Genomic DNA, 19,047 nt, shown 5'->3' with positions numbered 1-19,047 from the left:
CATTATGGTCTCTGGAGCATGTGCAGCCCTACTTTGTGACAAAGCAGCTCTTTGACTGTAAGGGTTAAGTGCCACCACTATACAAAGGAACGTGGCTTTTAAACCACAATCATCTGTGAAAGCAAAACCTTATACACTGTGGGGTGAATTGATTTTTCAGGAGCTCTGTAATGGCATCCTTTATTTTCTGGGCTCCTGGTTCCCATCCAACTTCCTTGGCACTTTCTGGCATTCACATAACAACAGAAATGTCACTTTAATTGCCACCTTTTATTGACAGCTTTATGAGCAAGGCTAAGTTTGACAAATGACTGTTGGTTGTCTCACTGTTGTCCCTCCAGATCAGAGCCAAGACTCAGTGATGAAATAGTGTAGGCTTAAAGTTTGTGCTTGCCACCCATTCTTTCCCTGTCACGTGTGCCCAGCCCCAGTGGTGCTTGGGAGGAAGGGATGATGGTGTCTCAGTCTTCAACTGGCTGTTCTGCCTCTGAGCTGACACTTGGCCATCACTCTCCTGTAGTACCAGTGTGAAACAAATACAAAACCAAAATCAGTATTCATAGTCAAAAGAGGTGCCATGGCATTAGCAAAAGAGGTTGAGGTTCTGAATTTGGGCCCTGGCAAAATTCGAGCTTGCAAATAATAAAAATTCCTGTGTAATTTCCCTCTGATGTTGTACTCATCTTTGCTTGCCAACCCAGATAAACTGCCCTGTTCCTGCCAAAATTTGTGGTTCAAATGTAGTGCAGAGCACTTTCTGGTTTTTGCACTTGTGTACCCTGCCAAAGTCAAAACTATTGTTTCCTGGTTTACTCCTATGCTTCCCTCCACACAAACAACTGGAAAAAAACCCACTGACTTTTGCTACTTGGGGCATGATGTGTCAATAACCCTCCTAGAGACGTGACAAGGCGTGGAGGAAGCGGCTGGTGGTGAGCCTGTCACCGGCTGCGCTCTTTGCCGGCGGCACAGGGAGATGCTGTGAAGCACCACGCCAATTAACTTGCAGGGTTTTGTGCAACAAGCCTCCAGCAAGTGTCGGCTCTGGGGAGCCACAACTCCAGACAGCTCTGCAGTGGTCACAGACACTCCGTGTCACCCTTAACGATGCACATTACCCCTGTGTGTTGAGCAGGGGAAGCGCCGGCTGGCTGAGGGACTGAGGTGTGTGCCCAGCTGCTTCCCAGGATGTTTTGTAGATACAATTTTCAAAAACATCTGCCTGCTCAGTGGTGGGGAAAGATCGAGGCTGCTGCTGGATGTTTTGGAAAAGTTGTACCTTGAACAACATGTCCTCAGCCTTGGGTGAATCTTAAACACTTCTAAATCTCTCCACAGATGTTCCTCCTCTCTCCTGTAAAGGACATGCTGAGATGTGTCTGTGTAACTTTTAAGTTGCATAGATGGCCTCAGAAAAACCGAACTAGATCTGAAAAACTGTGGAAAGAAAATTCCCACAGCAGCATGTTCAATGGCTGTTTTTGAGATCTGTTTTCCAGCTCGAAATGGAATTAAATACATTGTGAAGTGAATTGGTTTAAAAAATGCCAACACTGAAAAGCTTTGTTGGCAGACAAAGCTCTTTGAATATTGGTTTTCATCAGGAGATTATCTGGTCAGGAGTTTGCAAACCAATTAAATGAGCCCTGGGATTAAAAACGCAATATTTGCACTGCTGAAATGCTGGAACTTTATACTTTTACCATTATTTAGCTAAATAAAAATATGGTATTGAAAGTAGAACTTTAGGCATTGGGGTGGTGATCTTGCACCTCTCTTTTTGCTTGTATTTTGTTGTGGTGCTCGGTGATGTCATGGGCTGCAGGACCTTGCACATTTTCACACAGCGAAGCAGTGCCACCCAATGGCTCCTGTGCAGCACAGAGATGGTGCCTACGTGCTCCAAGATAGGCACCTGGACACCTCTGCTCTGGGATTTATTGCCCTGAGTGGGAATTAGCTGGTCCCTGGCAGCTACTCCCAGTCCTGTTGAGCAATACACAGAGACTGAGCTGGAGCTCAGAGCAACACAGCAGAGGGGGAGAGAGTAGTCTCTGTTTGGAGAGAGCTGAAACTATTTGCAGTTCTGGTGGTGGTGTGGGGAATACTGGGTGGCTTGTTCTCCATACTTCATTGTCCATTTCTCCAGTGGGCCAGGGTGAAAGGATGCTCCACCAGGAGATGGCACATGTGCCCCAGCCCCTTCTCTGAGGTGGGCTCTGTCCTTAGCACAGGGGTTTTGTCCCCGCTTCTGCAAGATCAGAGGGTGCTTTCAGTCAGGAGTCATCTTCTTGTGACTGTATCCTCAACTTGCAAAAACCCACCCCTAGAAAATCTATTTCTCAGGACTGTCTGAATATTGGGGCCTAAATCTTAGTTTGGACAGCAGTTTCTCTTATGCTTATGTTCAAAAGGCTGAGTCAGGATTTCTTTCTCAAAATGTTTCCCATGCATAGAGAAGTAGGTGAAAGAAAACCAGAGCATTACTGCATGCTGAGTTTGAGACAGGGTTTTTCTGATGCACCAGTTTAATGGCTGTTCTCCTCTCCAGGGTCTCCTGAGCAAGCCATGTCCCACTACAGACAGGCCATCCTCCTGAGCCCCGCTCACCACGTGGCCATGGTGAACCTGGGCAGGCTTCACCGCTCCCTGGGGCAGAACAAAGAGGCTGAAGTGTGGTACAAGAGGTGAGGATTTGGGGTGGGAGACAGAGGGTTTCCTCCTGCCCCTGTATGGCTTGTCTCTGCTAAAGAGCTTCTGATACACGGATGTGTCACTGCATGTGTGAGGTTTCCTCCCTTCATTCTTCATCTGTTTGAAAGTAGATTTGGCTATTTTTGGGGAGTGCTTGGAAAGGTAGCATGGGCTCAGGCAGTGTTGATTTCCCTGGACTATTCCCAAGCCCCCAGGATGGACACTGCTGCTTTTGGCTGGGGGGGTGCTCTGATGACAGTCAGAGGTTTCTCAGTAGCATGGGCAGGTTGTATTACCACAACTCCTACCCTGCCTGAAGCTGCTCTGTGGTTGCTGCACCAGTAACAGCCATAACTGCTGCACAGCTCAGCACCAAACCCTTGGCACCATTAGGAACTCTGGCCCTTCCCAGCAATGTGCCAGCAGGCAGGCTCTGACTCCTGGTATGCAGCAGGATGGACTGGGTGGAGGTATTTTTGCCTTCTTTTTGGCATATAGATTTGTGCTCACATTCCCCAGGTTTCATCACTGTCAACCATCCCCATGCCTGCTGCAGGCTTACGAGCACTTTGGAGGTGTCTCTTCCCCCTTCTCAGGTCAGGTGGCCAGAAGGATTACTGCTGTGGGCACACTCATCCCTCCCCAGGACTTGAAATTCGTGCTTCCCGGGTTGGGATGGTGCAGAGCTTTGGTTCTCCATCCCAGCACAAGCCCACCTCACTCTTCCACTTTGTTCACCACCTTGAAGCATCCCTTTTTCCCAAACTCCAGGGCTCTGAAGGTATCCCGGAAGGCTGAGATCCTGTCCCCGCTGGGGGCTCTGTATTACAACACGGGGCGATACGAAGAAGCGCTGCAGGTTTACAGGGAAGCGGCAGCGCTGCAGCCTTCCAACAAGGACATCCGACTGGCACTGGTGAGTGTGGGGCCAGGGCAGGGCCACGACACAGGAGCAGCAGCCACTGGGTGCAGCCCAGTGTATGACAGAGGGCTGAGCTTTTCAAGATCATAACTCTTTATTACATGGCTCTGTTCCAGGCTCAGGTTTTGGCGATGATGGGGCGGACGAAGGAAGCTGAAAAGATGACGAACCATATCCTTAATGAGGATGCAGAGTGTCTGGAGTGCTACCGCCTTCTGTCAGCCATCTACAGCAAGCAGGAGCTCTATGCCAAGGTACCATGGCATGGGATACCCTTGTCCCAAGGGCTCACACGCAGAGGTCAGGTTGAATTTTACAGTCCATCTCTCTGGAGACATGTCACATGCCTCAGTGCACATCCAGTAGATTATTTCTTCACTAAAACCTTCAGTTTATCTACATACTAAGACTGAAGAGGAGGAGTGTGGTTTTCTTATCACTTACACCTCCTGCTGCTGTCAGGCCTGCTGCCCGTCAGCCCCAGGCATTTAAAACTCTCATTTCCCTGTGTGTTAATGATGTGGGGCAAACAAGGGAAGGAGGAAGACGACTCTTATGCTGGGAGTCCATAGTGGTGAGGAAAGAATGAGAACTGGGAAGGCACTGAATGGAAGGCACATAATGTCCTCTTGCTTTTTCACAGGCACTTGAAGCTATAGAAAAAGCGCTTCAGCTAAAACCAAAGGATCCAAAAGTCATATCAGAGCTCTTTTTCACTAAAGGAAACCAGCTACGAGAACAGAATCTCCTTGACAAGGCTTTTGAGGTATGATTGCTCTAAGACCTACCGGTAGTTTTATAGGCTAAAAGATGGAGTTTGCTCACGGTGTGTGAAAGTCCCTGGTGCATACACCCTGGCTGTTGGCCTTAGGAGCTCAGAGTGCATCACTGGTACAGAGAAAGCTATGAGGCAGCTAACTTTACCAGACCTAATTGCAACTTTTCTCCTCATTCCTGTATGGAAATGCCACTCTCTGCTCTGAGAAGTTAAGTGCAGAATTATGGTGGGATTGACCCTTGCTCCATCCGGCCCCAGCCACTCTTGCTGTCAGTGACCAGCTCCAGGTGGCTCAGGTGGAAGCTTGGGGACCTGTGAGGGCTCACCATGTTGTTATATCTCGCCTCAGAAGCCAATAACTGAGAGGTTGGCTTGTCCTGTGGAGCAGGATGCTTGGTAGCTCAGAAATTATGTTAGCATTAATAATAGTACAGAAGCAACCTGGTCTAGTGGAAGGTGTCACTGCCTGTAGGAGGGGAGCTGGAACTAGATAATCTTTAAAGTCCCTCCCAACCCAAACCATTCCATTATTCTCTGATTCAGAAAATATTATTTTGGCTGCTCTGAATATTCTCAATATCCCTAGAAATGTTTAATCCTGATTTGAAAATCCTTTCCTGTTGTGACAATGTAAAAAAAGTGCTGTTTGGCAGAGCCCAGAAGGTCCTTATTGCTTCTTCTCACACACTCAGTGTCAGTGGGGAGGGAAAGCACTGCCCTCAGGTCCTTGTGAAACCTCCACACAAGTGGCTCTACCACAGTCTGTTGCCAGCTCCAAATTAAAGCCTTGCAGATAAAGAGCAACCACATGGCTTGTAGTTGGCAGGCACTGTGTTTGGCACTGCCTAAGGAAATGACCCTGATGTGCAGGAGACCCCAGTGGTGCAGGGGGCAGGGACAGGGTTGCAGGTGTGGCTCCTTTCACAGTACAGGAAAAACACACATTGGCAGGGAAAAACTGGGAGATGAACTGAGCCATGAAGCAGTACATTATATGCCTCTGCTGCAGAGAAACTGAAATTCACTTTGTGCATTGTATGTAAGAGGAATTTGAATTACATTCTGAATGGCTTCAGGAGAGGAAACTGCGTTTCTCTTTCCCCTCCAGCATTGGTTTTGTTTGAAGAGTCAGACTCTTAACCTAGAAATGTGTCATGTTTCTGTAGAGCTATAAACGGGCAGTGGAGCTCAACCCAGACCAAGCACAGGCCTGGATGAATATGGGAGGCATCGAGCACATCAAGGTACGACAGGTTTGGTTTTCCTAAGCAGCCAGGTGCAGAGCCTACTACTCAGGACAAAAAGCTAAATTGGTTTCAGATTGCCAAGAGCTGCATATTTGTGAACAACAAGTGCCCTTGACATATTTTATCCAAAAAGGAGGGAAGTCTCTCCACCCCAGCTAGAATTCCTAACCAGGGCGCTTGGTAAAGCAAATCTCATATTTTAAGAGTGCAGGCTGCAAGGAACAACCTGCTCCTCTCTAAAGCTTTTCTGCTTCAGTTGTTGACCTACCTTAGAAAAATGTCACCGTGAGTCGACTTTTAAGGTTCTTCTCTACCTAATTAATTTAATAAAGATGTCTAATGCAGAATACTGGCATGAAATTATGGAAATAGACAGCCTACCCTGTGGTTGCTTATTCTTTTGAATACTTTAGCATATCATTATGATTTGGGTCTTAAGGAGTCACATTGTGTGATGTCCTTAAGCTATCCTGCTGCTGAGTAATTAACTCTTCTGGTGCAACATAACAGAAAAATGTAAATCTATTTCTTGCCGTGTGAGTTTCATCAAATTTAGGCTAACAGCACTTGGTGATCTATTTAATAAAGAAGTATTACTTTTGTAACCCAACAATGTCAAGTTTTTTAAACTCTGTTTCCCCTGTATTATGCTTCTCACCTTACCCTCAGAATGGACTTTGTGTGTGGAATGTGAATGAGATCTACCACTCATTTTCTTTGTAGGGGAGCTACATCACTGCCCGTGACTACTATGAGAAAGCCTTACAACTGGTTCCAAACAGCAAGCTGCTGAAGGAGAATCTGGCCAAACTGGATCGCTTGGAGAAACGGTTTCAAGAAGCCCAGGAGAAAGACCAGACATAGCAATCAGTCACCAGCAGAAAGACACTCATGCCCCTTGGAAAAAAGTGTGGTGGAAGCCTGTTGCTCAAACTGATGCTGAAAGAACTTTGATAGGATTCAGAATTATGGAAGGCAAACTTTGAATGCGTGCTTAGGTTCGACCAAAGTTACAGGAGACGCTCAGCTCCTGTGGGACATGCTGGAGCATGAATGAAAACCTTCCTTTAATCAAGATTTATGTCTAGGCTCAACCCATTTTAGTCACACCGGGAGTGTGGGTGGGACATGTACCTTCAATATCTTGGCTGTCACCAGGGAAAACATGGAGACAAAGCACTCATCCATTGCAGCAGGGGTGAAGTAGCACCTCCTGTTACTCCACACAGGCTGACCTCATCCATGTAGAGCACCACTGATGGGCTTCATTGCAAGTGCTGCAGACAGAAAGATGGTCATAATGGTCACATAAAAAAGGTTCCAAGGGGTTGATGCTGAGGAAATGGTGGCCACTTTTACAGCTCTAAATGTGACTTGAAAGTTGTTCTAAAGAAAGGGGAAACTATTTAAATATCACCCTGGAAGGATGATTCTACAAGTAGGACAGATGATCCTTTGAGGGAAAACCTAGCCTGAATGTTTTACTCATTAGACAGTAATTTTTTAGTAATTCAGGTTCATGATGTCACTTTTGTCAAATATCATATGGGTTTACCCTTTGCCCTCTCCCTCCAGGCCAAGTAATTATTACTCTGAAAAAAGTTGAAGCATCCAAAGGCAATGGGAAGCTCTAGGATTACTTGTCCTCCAGCTCAGCCCCCAGTATGGAAAACAAACAACCTATCTAATCAATATAGGAGGTAAAGTAAAGCCACTGAGAGATTAGGGAACATTTCCTAGCCTGGAAAGGTATGAAGGAGGCTCTTTTATGGGTGTGCAGGACAAAGTCCATTTATCATGGTGATAACACTGACAAAATACTTGGTCTAAGTGTTCTCACCACTCCCCTAAGAGATACAGAAAATGACCTATACCTGATCAGTCATAAATCTATATTTTTAAATACTGAGGTGGGAAAACAAATTCTCTTCAGAACTGGGGCTTTTATTTTTGAACTTTATTTATTTAACTTATAATAATCAAATAATTAATATATTTTCTCTGTTTTATATGAATTGGGCAGTATCCTTCACAGCTGGCCACATGGCTGGGCGTTGTGACTCATATTGTCTGAAGTTAGAAAAAGGGAGTACCAACAAGGCGTGCTGGAATAATTCCCTCTAGTGATTCTAAGGCAAGTGGCTGCAGAGCACATGGGGCCACAATGGCCATGCAATAGCAGCACTTCTGCTGCTTCCACTGGGGTTTGCACCAGTTCACAGGGAGCGTTAGTGGGATCCTGCTTCGTGCCTTTGGGTTTGGACATCAGGGTAGGTCATCAGTTTCCTCCTCCTGCAGCAGTAAACTGCTGGAAAAGTTCTTTTGTTTGAGCTTGAGTGTGGCCAGACCCTGCAGAAGAGCAGCCCAGGGTTTGGCATTATTAGTAAAGGACAGTTTAGATTAGGTGTGCAATGCCTTAAAACACATCTGTCAGGAAAAGCCTGTGTGGCAGGCACCCCTGTGCTGCCCAGATTTAGCTGGCCATGGCACCTCAGCACACTCCAGATTCTCTCAGTGGGATGGTTCAGCCATGTTCTGGTGGATTGCTGGTTTCATTTGAAAAGCCTTGTGTCTTGCTGCTGGTGGTGGTCAAATTGCTGAGGAATTATTGATGTGACTCCAACTGCCTTTGGAGTCCAGGTGCAGTCGTTGCCCTGCCAGGGCTAATGCCAGAGCCATGGCTGTGCACCCACTGAGACCAGGTGGGACTGGTACCCACTGGCCAAGGACACCGGCCAGTGCCTACAGCTGGGCAGAGGTGGGAGGGAGAGACTGCTGGAGGGAAGAGGTGGCACCACAGGTGTTTGAGCTCTCTCCCTCCAAACCAGCTTCCCAGGGGAGCACTGGGATCAGAATAAGCAAGTTGTTTTGCTGGTGAATTTTCTGCCCCCAGCCCGAGCAGCCTACTTTACTTTACGGGGCTGGGGGCAGGTTTGAGCTCCTGGGGTTGGGTCAGCAACCCTCTCTTTTTTTTCCACACGACTGTTGTGGCTGTGGACTGGCTGAACTGACATTTCTGCAGGTCCCCACTGCAGGTGCTCTGCTGGACACCATGTACAGAGTAGCTTTGCAGAGCCCTGGGCTGGCCAGGAGATGGAGATGGGATCATGCCAGCACAGTCTCATGGGATGGGGAAACCAAAGTTGCAATGGCCTCTGACAGCAGTCAGTTCCCTGTCATGCACTGCAAGGTTGTAGATGGCTCCTTGCTGGGATATTCAGAGGTACCTGGGCCAGAAAGCTCTCTGCCTGTCCCCAGGGTGAGCCTCCCTTCGGGGCAGCTTCTCCAAAGCCCCATGTGCCCAGGCTGGCTGTGGTGCAGTGCATTGGGGGCTGGCAGAGCAGAGTTTGGTGCAGCCAGCCCTGACAGTGGTACCATGCAAAGCCCCCCAGGGAGGAGGCATCTGCAGAGTGCTCTAACAGCCAGCTGAAGCTTGGGGGGTAGTGTGGGGAGAGATATGCCTCCTTTAAAAATATGTATCAACTATAAACTGCCTCATAAAGATATATTAAATAAATACTATATATTCTACAGGCCTCACTGCAGTGTGTGGCTTAAAATTGTGGCCAATGGAACCTATTTTTTCAAATACAGAAGTTGTATTTTTTATAGCAATGCTTCATGAGGGGGAAGACTTAGTTTTATGTTTTTTAACTTCAGCTTAAATCTTAGTTTGTCTTTCCTGAGAGACCTGGTAGAAATTCTTGTCTCCTCCTTGTCCTAAAACCTGATCAAAGCCATCTTGACCTCCTAAAATTGGTGTATGTGTAGAAGTATAATATGGCTTTGGATTCCCCCCTCCCAGATCCTGGAGAAGGACTGATTACCATTTGTGCAACACTGTCTCACTTGCAGAAAATGGAGGAAGATGAGACGATGCTCCCAGTAAGGGAGGGGGTTTGGTTGGAAGGCAAGGCAAATCCACTTGCCTGAATTGGGCAGACAGCATATCCAGGGATTTTAATGCCAGTTGAACCAGTTTACATTTCTAGGCCAAAAGGCCAGCTCTCCACATTTTAGAGCTGGGTTTATGGTAGTTTTGGAGAGAGGAGAGCTCAATAATGAGCCCCACATTCCTGAACCAGCACTTTATACCCCATCTATGCAGGATGACAGTCTGCAAACTGGCAGCAGATTTGGAGAATGGCTCAGACCATGGGCTACCAAGGCAGTTAAACCCTTGTGAAGTTCTGAGCTGACTGCCTGTTCTGTTGGCACCCATGCTGAAACCCTGTGTTTGTTCAGGGCATAAATCATGTCAAAGGTTTACTGCAGGCAAAATAGAATGGAGTGTGATGTGAAATGGGTTACCTCCACCAAAATGGAATGCTATTGTGAAAGATAAATCGAGCAACTTACCTTGGGATAACTTTATATTATCTTAATTAATCATAGGGAATGTTCTCTTCCTCTAGCATTTGCGCAGCTTCTAAAATAATGAGTTATAAATACATTGTTTTCTGCCAACTCCAGTGCTCAGCATGGTTAGCAGAGATTGCAAATTAATAAATGGCTGAAGATCTGTTTGGTGGGGGAGAGTTCATGCTCTCTGCAAGTTGCATTGGCTAAACCTCACTGCTCAGTAATATTAAAGCAGAGAATTAATGGAAAGCTGGTTAGGACTCTCATGTAATCACTGTGCATTTTAATCCTAAATGAGAAACATAATAATTGTGCTGCTTTCTCCTTTCCCCATGAATAATATTTGCAGCTGATGGATTTTATTTTGTTGCTTATTTAAATTCCAGCATTCTTTGCTTCCAGCCCTTTTCTACCCCCCAGGATAAATGATGCAGTGGGGGACATTTTCTTTCTCTCATGGACTCCTTGGACTAGATTTTCCTACAAATGTGCAGGCAATTTGTTTTGGCCAAACAGTAATTGAATGCAGCAGTGCAAATGGCCTTCATTCCAGAGATCTTGAGGAGGACAGGGGGCTGTCCATGCATGCATGTGGGTAGAAAGAAATGTAAGTAAAAAAAATCCAAAAGAAAGAGCCTAACTTGCAGGGGAGGCTGGACACCCCTAAAATGATCTAAAAACTATGAAAGCTTCTCCACAGTTAAAGAAACTGTGTATGTATCTGGCCAGATATGGTGTACAATATTTGGTGAAAGAAGATAATTGTCAGTCTAATTTATTAATTCAGCAATTTAGAATAACCTTATATGGTCTTTTGCCCCACCTGTCCTCCAGCTCAGTGAAACTGAAGCTGGTGTATGCTTAAGTCTCTTCAATCTTTATGTGATTAAGTTGACCAAGTGCTCAATTTCTATCTTTCATATATGCAATTATGCACAAGATTTCAAAAAAATTAGCCCTTAGAAGGCTTTTTGCCGAAGCTTCAGTCTCTTGCAGCAATTTCAAAATGCACCATTTTGCTTTCATGTACATTTAACCCAGCAGCAAAAGCAAAAAAAAAAAAAGAAAAGACAAGAAAAAGAAAAAAAAACAGCGCTTGGCATTCACTGGTGTTTTAATGTGGCAAAGTTGCTTCAGGTAACCTTGATAACTTTGTGCAAAAGTTCATTGCCATGTTTGTACTGACTTGCTGAAAATGTTTTCTTCTAGAAAATATCCCCAGTGGTATCCTCTGTAAAAGTTATGGTTTCTACAGCTGTATTACAGTAGAAATCTCTGCCTGAAGTGGATGTCATGCTGCGTGTTCCTCTCATGCAGGAGTTGTTTGCATTGCCTGTTGTTCACATAGTTCTTATTTCTGTACCTACTTTTTTAAAATTTGCTGTGCATATCTTTTTAAAAAAGAAAAAAAACAAACAAAAACAAACCCACAAGGAAACAGCCCGTGGATTAGAAATATTTTAAAAATAAATTCATTCTTAGCAGCAGCTGGATGTGTGTCAGTGATGCAGGAATTTGCAAAGTCTTTGCTTTTTTCACTGTGGGATTTATGGCTAGATTTCACATAAAGGAGTTATGCTCGAAGTCTTTGCAGAAGAAAATGTATGTAAATGTCTATTTTATATAAAAAGTAAGAAAAGTAAGTGCTGTGCCTGGTTTTGTTCTCTTTCTTTAGGACCAGCCATGAACAAGTTCTTCTGGAGGTGGAAGGGCCAAAGTTTCTTACTCCACTTGACTTATATTTTATTTTACTTCCCTTGAAGTCCAGGTTATTGGTCATGTAGGAGCAACTATGCAGCATATGTGCTTGAGTCTGGACATATAAAAATATTCAAACAGGCATTTTTTGGAGCCTGAGCATGAGAAAAGATGTGGGCTGGTGATGTGGTGCTCACACAGTCTTGATGACTGGACATGTTAAACTGACATAAGCTCTTTATGTCAGGCTTTATGCCTCTTGTCAGGAATGCATCAAACAAGTCCACAGAGTGCAAAGAGAAAAAAATAGAGGTTAAAAAGAAACGAATTTTGTTGTAAATCCCTTCTTCCTGGCACACATTCCTAGACGCTCCTGCATGCTTCTAGGGTTTGAGTTTACTCAGGGGATAGTGATGGTGATAAACACCTCTGTTGAAAATGGACCTGGAAGAGAATCAAAAGCCCTGAACACATGCCATGGTGTTTCCTGCCGCCCTGGTGTGTGCAAAAGGCTCTGTAGCAAGAAGGGGAATTGCACACTCTGAAGTCAGGCTGCACACCCTGACATTCTCCCAGATCCCAACAATGAGTCTTCCACCCAGTGCCCACGTAGGTCCCTGCAAGGCCTGAGGCACCTCAGGTCCGCTGGCAGTGATGAGGGGGGACATTAGATCCTGCTGCTGACCATGAAAACGGGCAGCAAACTACAAACAGGAGAGCCCAGGGAGGCAGGAACTCCCAGTGAGACATGATTGGAGAGCCTCCAAACCCCCCTGTGTTGCAGCTCTGCAGCCTCAGCTGCTGAAACTGATTGGGGCTGATTAAAGGGAAAGGTTAGGTGGGAGGTAAGTTGTTCCTCCTGTGAGATGCAGAGTATAGTCTGGGCTCCAGCAGTGGTCACTTTTCCCAGGCTCTGGTGGGAGCAGGCCTTCTCTCTGTTTGTGACCCTTCTTCATCTGTGTGGTGAGTCCTGTGCGTGGTCTGTGGGGGCTACGGCAGCGAGCATCGCTGTCACCTGCTCTCCTGAGGTACCAAACAAGTGAAAGTAGCCAGTCAGTTATCACAGATTGTGCCAGGGCTTGGTGTGCTTGCCCTGGTGAGTGATTTTTGGGCTGCCCTTGCTGTAGCTGTGCTGGGACTGGAAGCCTTTCATACCTTCTCTGTGTGGGTGCTGCTCACTACAGCCCTCCTTGGCTGCTATGGCAAGTGACACATTCCCTGTGCAGGCTGCCCAGTGGTCCCTTGGCTGTTCAAGAAAAACAAACAGCTTGGTCCTGCTGAGTTTGATAACTGTTCTCCCTAGGGCACCAGGTCAAACCCTTCTTGTATATCCTTCTGCAGTGGTTAATGTATTCATAACTCCCTGTCTGGCCTGTTCCTACACCTATATGAAAATGTATGTCCTAGGGATGCTTTTAGGCAAGAGAGGGAAATAAGCACTAGACAGGTTGTGAAGTGGTTCAAGCCAGGCAGGAGAATGATGATGTTCAGAGTAATTTGCTCTGGTAATGAATAAGAAGCTCGAAACATCTGTCCTGCTGAGGCAAGAGATGGGGTAACCAGCTAGCTGCCATTCCTCCCACCCTGCTCCAGTATGATGCTGGTCCTTCTGCTGCTGCTAATGTCATTTCTCTCACCACCTAAGGGAATGGTGTTTTCTCTATCATTTACCACCTTGATAAAGTCTGTTTATTTTCTGCTTCACTAGTGGACTTGCTGCTATAGCAATAATCACCACAGTCTCTTGCTGGAAAAGCCAGTCAGCACCAAGGGATATAGGGAGAGTTTGGTCCAGGTCAGTGGCTTAGAAAATTGTGCCTGAGTTTTGCAGTGGTCAAGTGCTCTGAGAGGTTGGTCTGAACAGGGCAGCTGAGCCCCTCTACAGCCTGGAGTGCTGGAGGAGTTGTTCCCCACAACCTTGTGGGGTGAGTCCCACTGGTTACTGCTGAGGTCATGGAGTGCTTGGTGGTCTGGGTAGAGGAGGATGATGTGGGCTCCTCGGTGCACTGGCACTCTGATAAGGTGGTGTGAGAAACTGGTGAGCTTTCTATTGCCTGTCAACCTTAATCAAATAGCATCACCTTCAAGCCTACACAGAGGGTATGAGCTCCAAAGTTAAGGAGGGCTGGAATGGTGTCATTTTGGATTCAGTCTCGTGGTGACTCAAGTGAATTATTCCAGGCTCTCACCAGAGCAAACACAGTATGAGTATCTCCTAAATCATGAGCATTGTATTGCTTATGTTTGCACGTCTGGGGACTGAGATCTTATCCCAGCCTTGGCTTGGGAGAGGCAGGGGACCCCTCCTATTGGCATGAGAAACACATCAGACAGATGAACAGAGCGATTTTTAGCTGGTGCAGACACAGGCCAGCTGAAAGGAGTGGAGGAAGAGGTGCTGTCCTCTTCTCAGCAAAGGAGCCAGAGACCTGATACAACCCCTGTCCCAGAGCCCCCAGCCTGGAGAAGCAAACCTCTGGTTGATAGGAGAAGTCGCAGTTCTCGTCTTTTTTCTTTGTGTCCCAGGTATTTGAGATCACTTCTTTCTGTGTGATCCTGGCTGCGATGGCTGAGTTCTGGGCTGGCCCAGGAGAGCAGCACTCCCCTTGCTCCCCCATCCTGTGTGGGGTCTGCCAGGCCTGTCACTGTGTCTGTCAGTCCCTGCTGGGTGAGGACTGGAGGCATTTTCCCTAGAAAACATAAATTGGGGATTACCACGTGTTTATCTGAAACTGCACAGTTCAGTGAAGCACCTAAGCCTTAATCAGAGCCAGCTGTCCCCAAGTCAAACTTTCCCCATGCTCACTGTCCATATTACTAAGGCATGGCTGGTGCCAAAAGCGATGTAAGAAAGCTGTGTCTCCTTGGGGTGTGTTTCAGACCAAAGCCAAGGCTGGGGGCTGGGCCAGCTCAGTTCAGAGACAACATCTTTCATGATGACTTTACTGGCACAGGTTAAGTACCCCAGGGCACTTAAAGCATGGAAGCTTTTAAAAAGAAGCTTTGAGTAGTCTGGTGAGGTCATTACAACCTGTTGCACTTCTTAATTTTGTAAATCCCAGTTGCATTTCATTAAGAATAATTAGGCTACTGGATGAAATCTAAATTTGTTTTTTTTTATGGCTGTGCACGCACATCATGAAAGTACCTCACAGGAGACCTCCAGCTTTGCACACATCAGCTTCTTAAAAAGAATTGCAATTTCTCTGTGTTTTCATTTATCTCCATATAATTGCCTTCAGCTTGGAGCTCAGACTGGAGTCAGGAAAGCTGTGGCACCTGGGATTTGTCTCATTAATTCCCTACCTGCCAGAAGAGCCTGAGGTAATGCATTTGAGCATGTGGGGTCTTGTCTCACTGAAAAACATTATTTTCTCATGTCTCCGATGTAGCCTGAAGTGTGGAGTTTGTCCCACTGACCCGGAGAGCCCAGAGGAGGCTCTGCAGCTGAGATTAATTGTTGGCAGACAGTTGGAGCCTGGAGGGCTGCCCTGGCAGGTCTGTGTTGCAGTGTGCTGCCCTCCTCTCTGGCAAAGGGGAGGAGAGGCAGACCACATCTCTTTTTCATCCTTGAATCACTGAATGCTGGTCACTCAGGAGAGGAAAGTCCTTTTTGCACAGCTTTCCAAGTCTGGTCCAGGGTGTGGAAATCTCCATGCAACTGTGGTTCTTTTAAGTGTCTCAGCCACTAATTAGAAATGGTTTTGTCTTTAAAAGACCCTGCTCACTTAAGCAGGCATCCAGAGGAGCATTTCTGAGGCAGGAGGAGAAGCACTGGTGATTCCTGGCAACTGTCCCATCATTCTTAGTAGTCATGTTGGCTTCTCTACTTTAAATGCAAGACCAGCTTCACAGGCCTTGCTAAAGACTTCTTAATGGGCAGGGACAATGATATAAGGGGCCTCTTTTATAATACATTATATTGTAATTGCAGACCAGTCATCTTCACATCTGTTTCTTGCCCAACTTGAGGATCCTTTTTGAGGACTAATGCTGAATAATGAGAAAGTTGCTATGGTATAAAAATTTCAATGTGCAAGATTAACCTTTGCAATGAGGCACCTCCTTGTTTCTTCATTCCAGGCAAAACTAGTCAGTGCTTTTACTCTCCACTGCTACACTGTCAGTGCTGTCCCTGAGTTCCCATTACTGCAGCATTTGCATTGCCGGGCAATCTTGGTGTCAGACTTTGCTGGGAAGCATGGGAACTTTCCATTTCCAGTAAATAGCCTCCTGGGATTAAGGCTGAGCTGTGCCATTACTGGGTCTGTTACTTATGGCTGGAAGTGATTAGAAAATGAAAGTAAGCTTTTCCCTGAGTGGGAAAAAAAATAAATCTTAATTTACTCGAAAGCACTGAGGCAAAGGCTCATGGTGAACCCTGGATACCTTGATTCAAAATGCTTGAGGCCACGCTTCAGGGGCAAACAGCCACAGCAAAGTGTGTGCCTGCCAGGCTGCCTGGACTTGCCATCTCCAGAGGCTGCATGGGTGAAATAGTGTGGTGGTAATTCAATAATTAAACAGTAATTCAGCAGCTGGACTTTTTTTGTCCCACCCTGCAGTAGAGCACTTGCTGCATCCCTAGAGGAGGGTAAACGCCTTCACTAAAGATCTGGTTTGCTGAAGATGGGATCTACTGCTCATCTGTTCATTGGGTAACTGCCCTGATAGTGGGTCTATCTACTAAATTGCTAAAAGAAATGCTGAATGGAAACTCTGCTGGAGCTGATTGCACTGAGTTTAACTGTGACATTATATTGCTTATAAAATATGCAGAAAAACCGTAATGGGCATACACTTGCCTAGTGTTAATTTAAGCTCCATGTAGCTGCCTAAAATAATCATAAAGCTCTTGGATGTAGGCCTCTGCTTATCTCCTTAAATGCACCGATAACAAAATTAGAAGGATTTATGGGGCCAAAAATATCTGGCAATCAGTTCCCATTGCTTTTAAGGCTTCTCACATGTCTTTTAGGATCCCAGACTGCAGGTAACCAAAGCTGAGCTTGATGTTTCAAGGTCCAAAATGGCATGGAGGCTCTGTGAGTCCCAAGGTGAAGGATAAACTATCCTTTTCCCTCTACGGAGCTGGCAGCAATGAAATTTGCTGGCACATCTCCTGGCAGCTCTGTGCTTCCCAGGTATGAACAGTGGCTTGATGGATAGCAGATGAGAACATCCAGCCTTTGCAGCTGGAGGTCAGGGAATCCTCTGCGTTGCCAATGTGAAACCAGCCTGGCTGAAAGTCCTGGTACTGAAAGCCAGCCCCAGATCCCAGGGCAGGACCACACTGAAGGGTTGCAGACTCAGTGTTTCCTCAGTTATGCCTCAGTTCTTATTTAAGTAGCACAGTTGGGTTAATTCTTGTCCTAGGTTTTGATTAATTGTCCCAGAAGTTTATCCCTCAGTGTCTATGCTCTGGCTCCACCTGTGCTTGCTTTGTGAGATTCCTGCATGTCCTTGTGTTCCCCTCATACAAGGGTGCTGTTTCCTCCTCAGGTAGCTGCTGGAAAGCCCCTGGCTTCCCTGTAGCCATAGCCCTGGGCTATTAGCTAGCCATGGGCTGCAAGGGTGTTGCCCACCAAGGAGCAAACTGGATTAACTCCTGCTTCCAGTACTTCTGCAGGCAAAGGCAGAGCTTAAGGAAGCAACTTCAGGCTTTCAGCATTGGATGTGGCACAAGTCTCTAAGTTGCTAATCTTTTCAAAGGCCTCCCCTGTATCATATAGAGAGACAGGATGGGTTACAGCCAACCGGCCATGACTGCCTGTGGCCATCAGATGGCAGATCAGGCAACATCAAGTAACAGTCTGTCACTGTCATGTCCCAAAACACTGGCTGAGATGGTGATGGCCTAACAGTTTGGCCATAATGGGAGGAGCAAGGGAAGTAAGACCAGAGAAATGTTCACTTCAGGGCTCAGACATCCTGCTAGGCAGTGTGAGGAAGGCTGCCTGTGTGCCTGTGCTCTGTGGCTAAATAGAAGTGTCGCTAGGCATGGACTAGGCTTGACAGCATCTGTAAAAGCTACAGGGATCCCTGCTTTGCTCCTCTGAAGGCTGGGCACTGCCAGGGTGCCATCAAAGCTTCCAAGGAGAGCTGTGATCCATTTTTCTGCCAATATTGAGGAAAAGCAAACCAATATGACTCTGGATTGAACTGAGCTGAATCTTGAGTTTTGCATGATCTACACAACTCCTTTGATCTGATCGGTCCAGGTCTTTGGGGACAAACATCAGAAGAGTTTCTCACAAGCACCAAGCCATTCCAAGGAGAGGGATAGAGGCAGTCCAGTGTCCTTGTCTCTGCTAGGTTCTTCCACCTCTTTTGTCCTCTTCCCAAGTATCTTCCTGCTTACTTCAACATTCAGTCTTCCTGATCTCTGCCTCTCAATTTGGCACGTATACATTAAACTGCATGTGACTAACTTCAATTTGTATTCTCATTTTATAAAAGCCCACGTGTGACTGTGATGTTTTGGGAAGGGAATTATTGGAACAGTATGACTTGAAGGAAGTTTGTGCCTGTAAATCAGACACGTCCCTGGAAGCATATTGTTCATGCATTCATTTGTGCACCCTTTCCTCTGCAGGGGATGGGGTTCAGCCCATCTGCCTTCCCCACAGGGATGGAAACTTCTAGGCTGGCACACTGTGTGTGGCCAGTGGCTGGGACAAGGTGTCTGAGGGTGAGTCAAATAGCAGGGTGTCCTGGCCACAGCTACAGGAAGAGAGTAATGGATACAGGAAAGGAGACTTTCACAAACAGAAATGCAGGAGAAGGTGACTCCTGCCAGATGGAATATTCAAGCACCCCTTTGCTCATCAGGTCTCCTCTGCTTGTCAGAGGAGCAGCCCCTGTAGGGATGTGCAGATCAGCATTTTGCTGCAGCACGGGACCTTGGAGCGCGTTAGGGAAGGTTGCTCTTTGCCGCTGTGCATATTCATGTGTGCATATTGGCGCCTGTCACGAGCAGAGCCATCCCTACAGGGTGGGGGCACTGCTCCTGTCCTGCAGGAGGTGGAGCTGCCCCTCATCGCCAGCCAGATCTGAGTGGCAAGGACCTGCCCCGGTGCGGGGCTCCGTGCTGTGTGTGGTGTGCAGGGTGACAGCTCACCTGCCCTGGCTCCTCTGGACAGCAGCTTTGTCCTGTCCACCTGCAAGCCTCCTTCTCTCCTGGGAAGAGAGGGAAGCAACGGCACTGAGAGTGCTGTCAGCACTTTGCTGAGCAAGGGCTTTACAAGGAGCTTCGGGATAACGCAGGCAGGAGCGGCCTTTCACAGGTGGGAGTGTGGATGTGACCAGGAGACTGACGTGTGGTTGGCTCTTTCCCAGACCTGCCC

The 19,047-nt window shown here is 46.8% G+C and overlaps 1 protein-coding gene and 1 long non-coding RNA gene across 13 annotated transcripts in view; both read left to right on the top strand.

Annotated features, from left to right (window-relative positions):
• Positions 1-11,646, top strand: part of TMTC1 (transmembrane O-mannosyltransferase targeting cadherins 1) — a 138,645-nt gene extending 126,999 nt beyond the window's left edge. For both annotated transcript variants that reach the window (XM_069003062.1, XM_069003061.1), the window contains 6 exons: positions 2,552-2,687; positions 3,466-3,610; positions 3,733-3,870; positions 4,260-4,382; positions 5,561-5,638; positions 6,365-11,646. In XM_069003062.1, coding sequence (XP_068859163.1) covers positions 2,552-2,687; positions 3,466-3,610; positions 3,733-3,870; positions 4,260-4,382; positions 5,561-5,638; positions 6,365-6,505 — 761 coding nt within the window. In that variant the 3' untranslated portion in view covers positions 6,506-11,646. The remainder of the gene's footprint in view (positions 1-2,551; positions 2,688-3,465; positions 3,611-3,732; positions 3,871-4,259; positions 4,383-5,560; positions 5,639-6,364) is intronic.
• A 920-nt stretch (positions 11,647-12,566) lies between these two features.
• The window catches only part of LOC138104177 (uncharacterized), a 37,022-nt gene continuing 30,541 nt past the window's right edge, over positions 12,567-19,047 (top strand). For 10 of the 11 annotated variants that reach the window (XR_011147963.1, XR_011147964.1, XR_011147971.1 and 7 more), the window contains exon 1: positions 12,567-12,664. This is a non-coding gene — a long non-coding RNA (uncharacterized lncRNA). Of the gene's footprint in view, positions 12,665-14,963; positions 15,026-19,047 lie in introns of those variants that run through there. The other variant, XR_011147970.1, reaches the window with a different exon arrangement.

Source organism: Aphelocoma coerulescens, chromosome 1A, assembly GCF_041296385.1.
Source record: "Aphelocoma coerulescens isolate FSJ_1873_10779 chromosome 1A, UR_Acoe_1.0, whole genome shotgun sequence".
NCBI lineage: Eukaryota > Metazoa > Chordata > Aves > Passeriformes > Corvidae > Aphelocoma > Aphelocoma coerulescens.
Note: the sequence above shows the minus strand (reverse complement) of the source record. Positions and strands in the feature narration are given on the sequence as shown.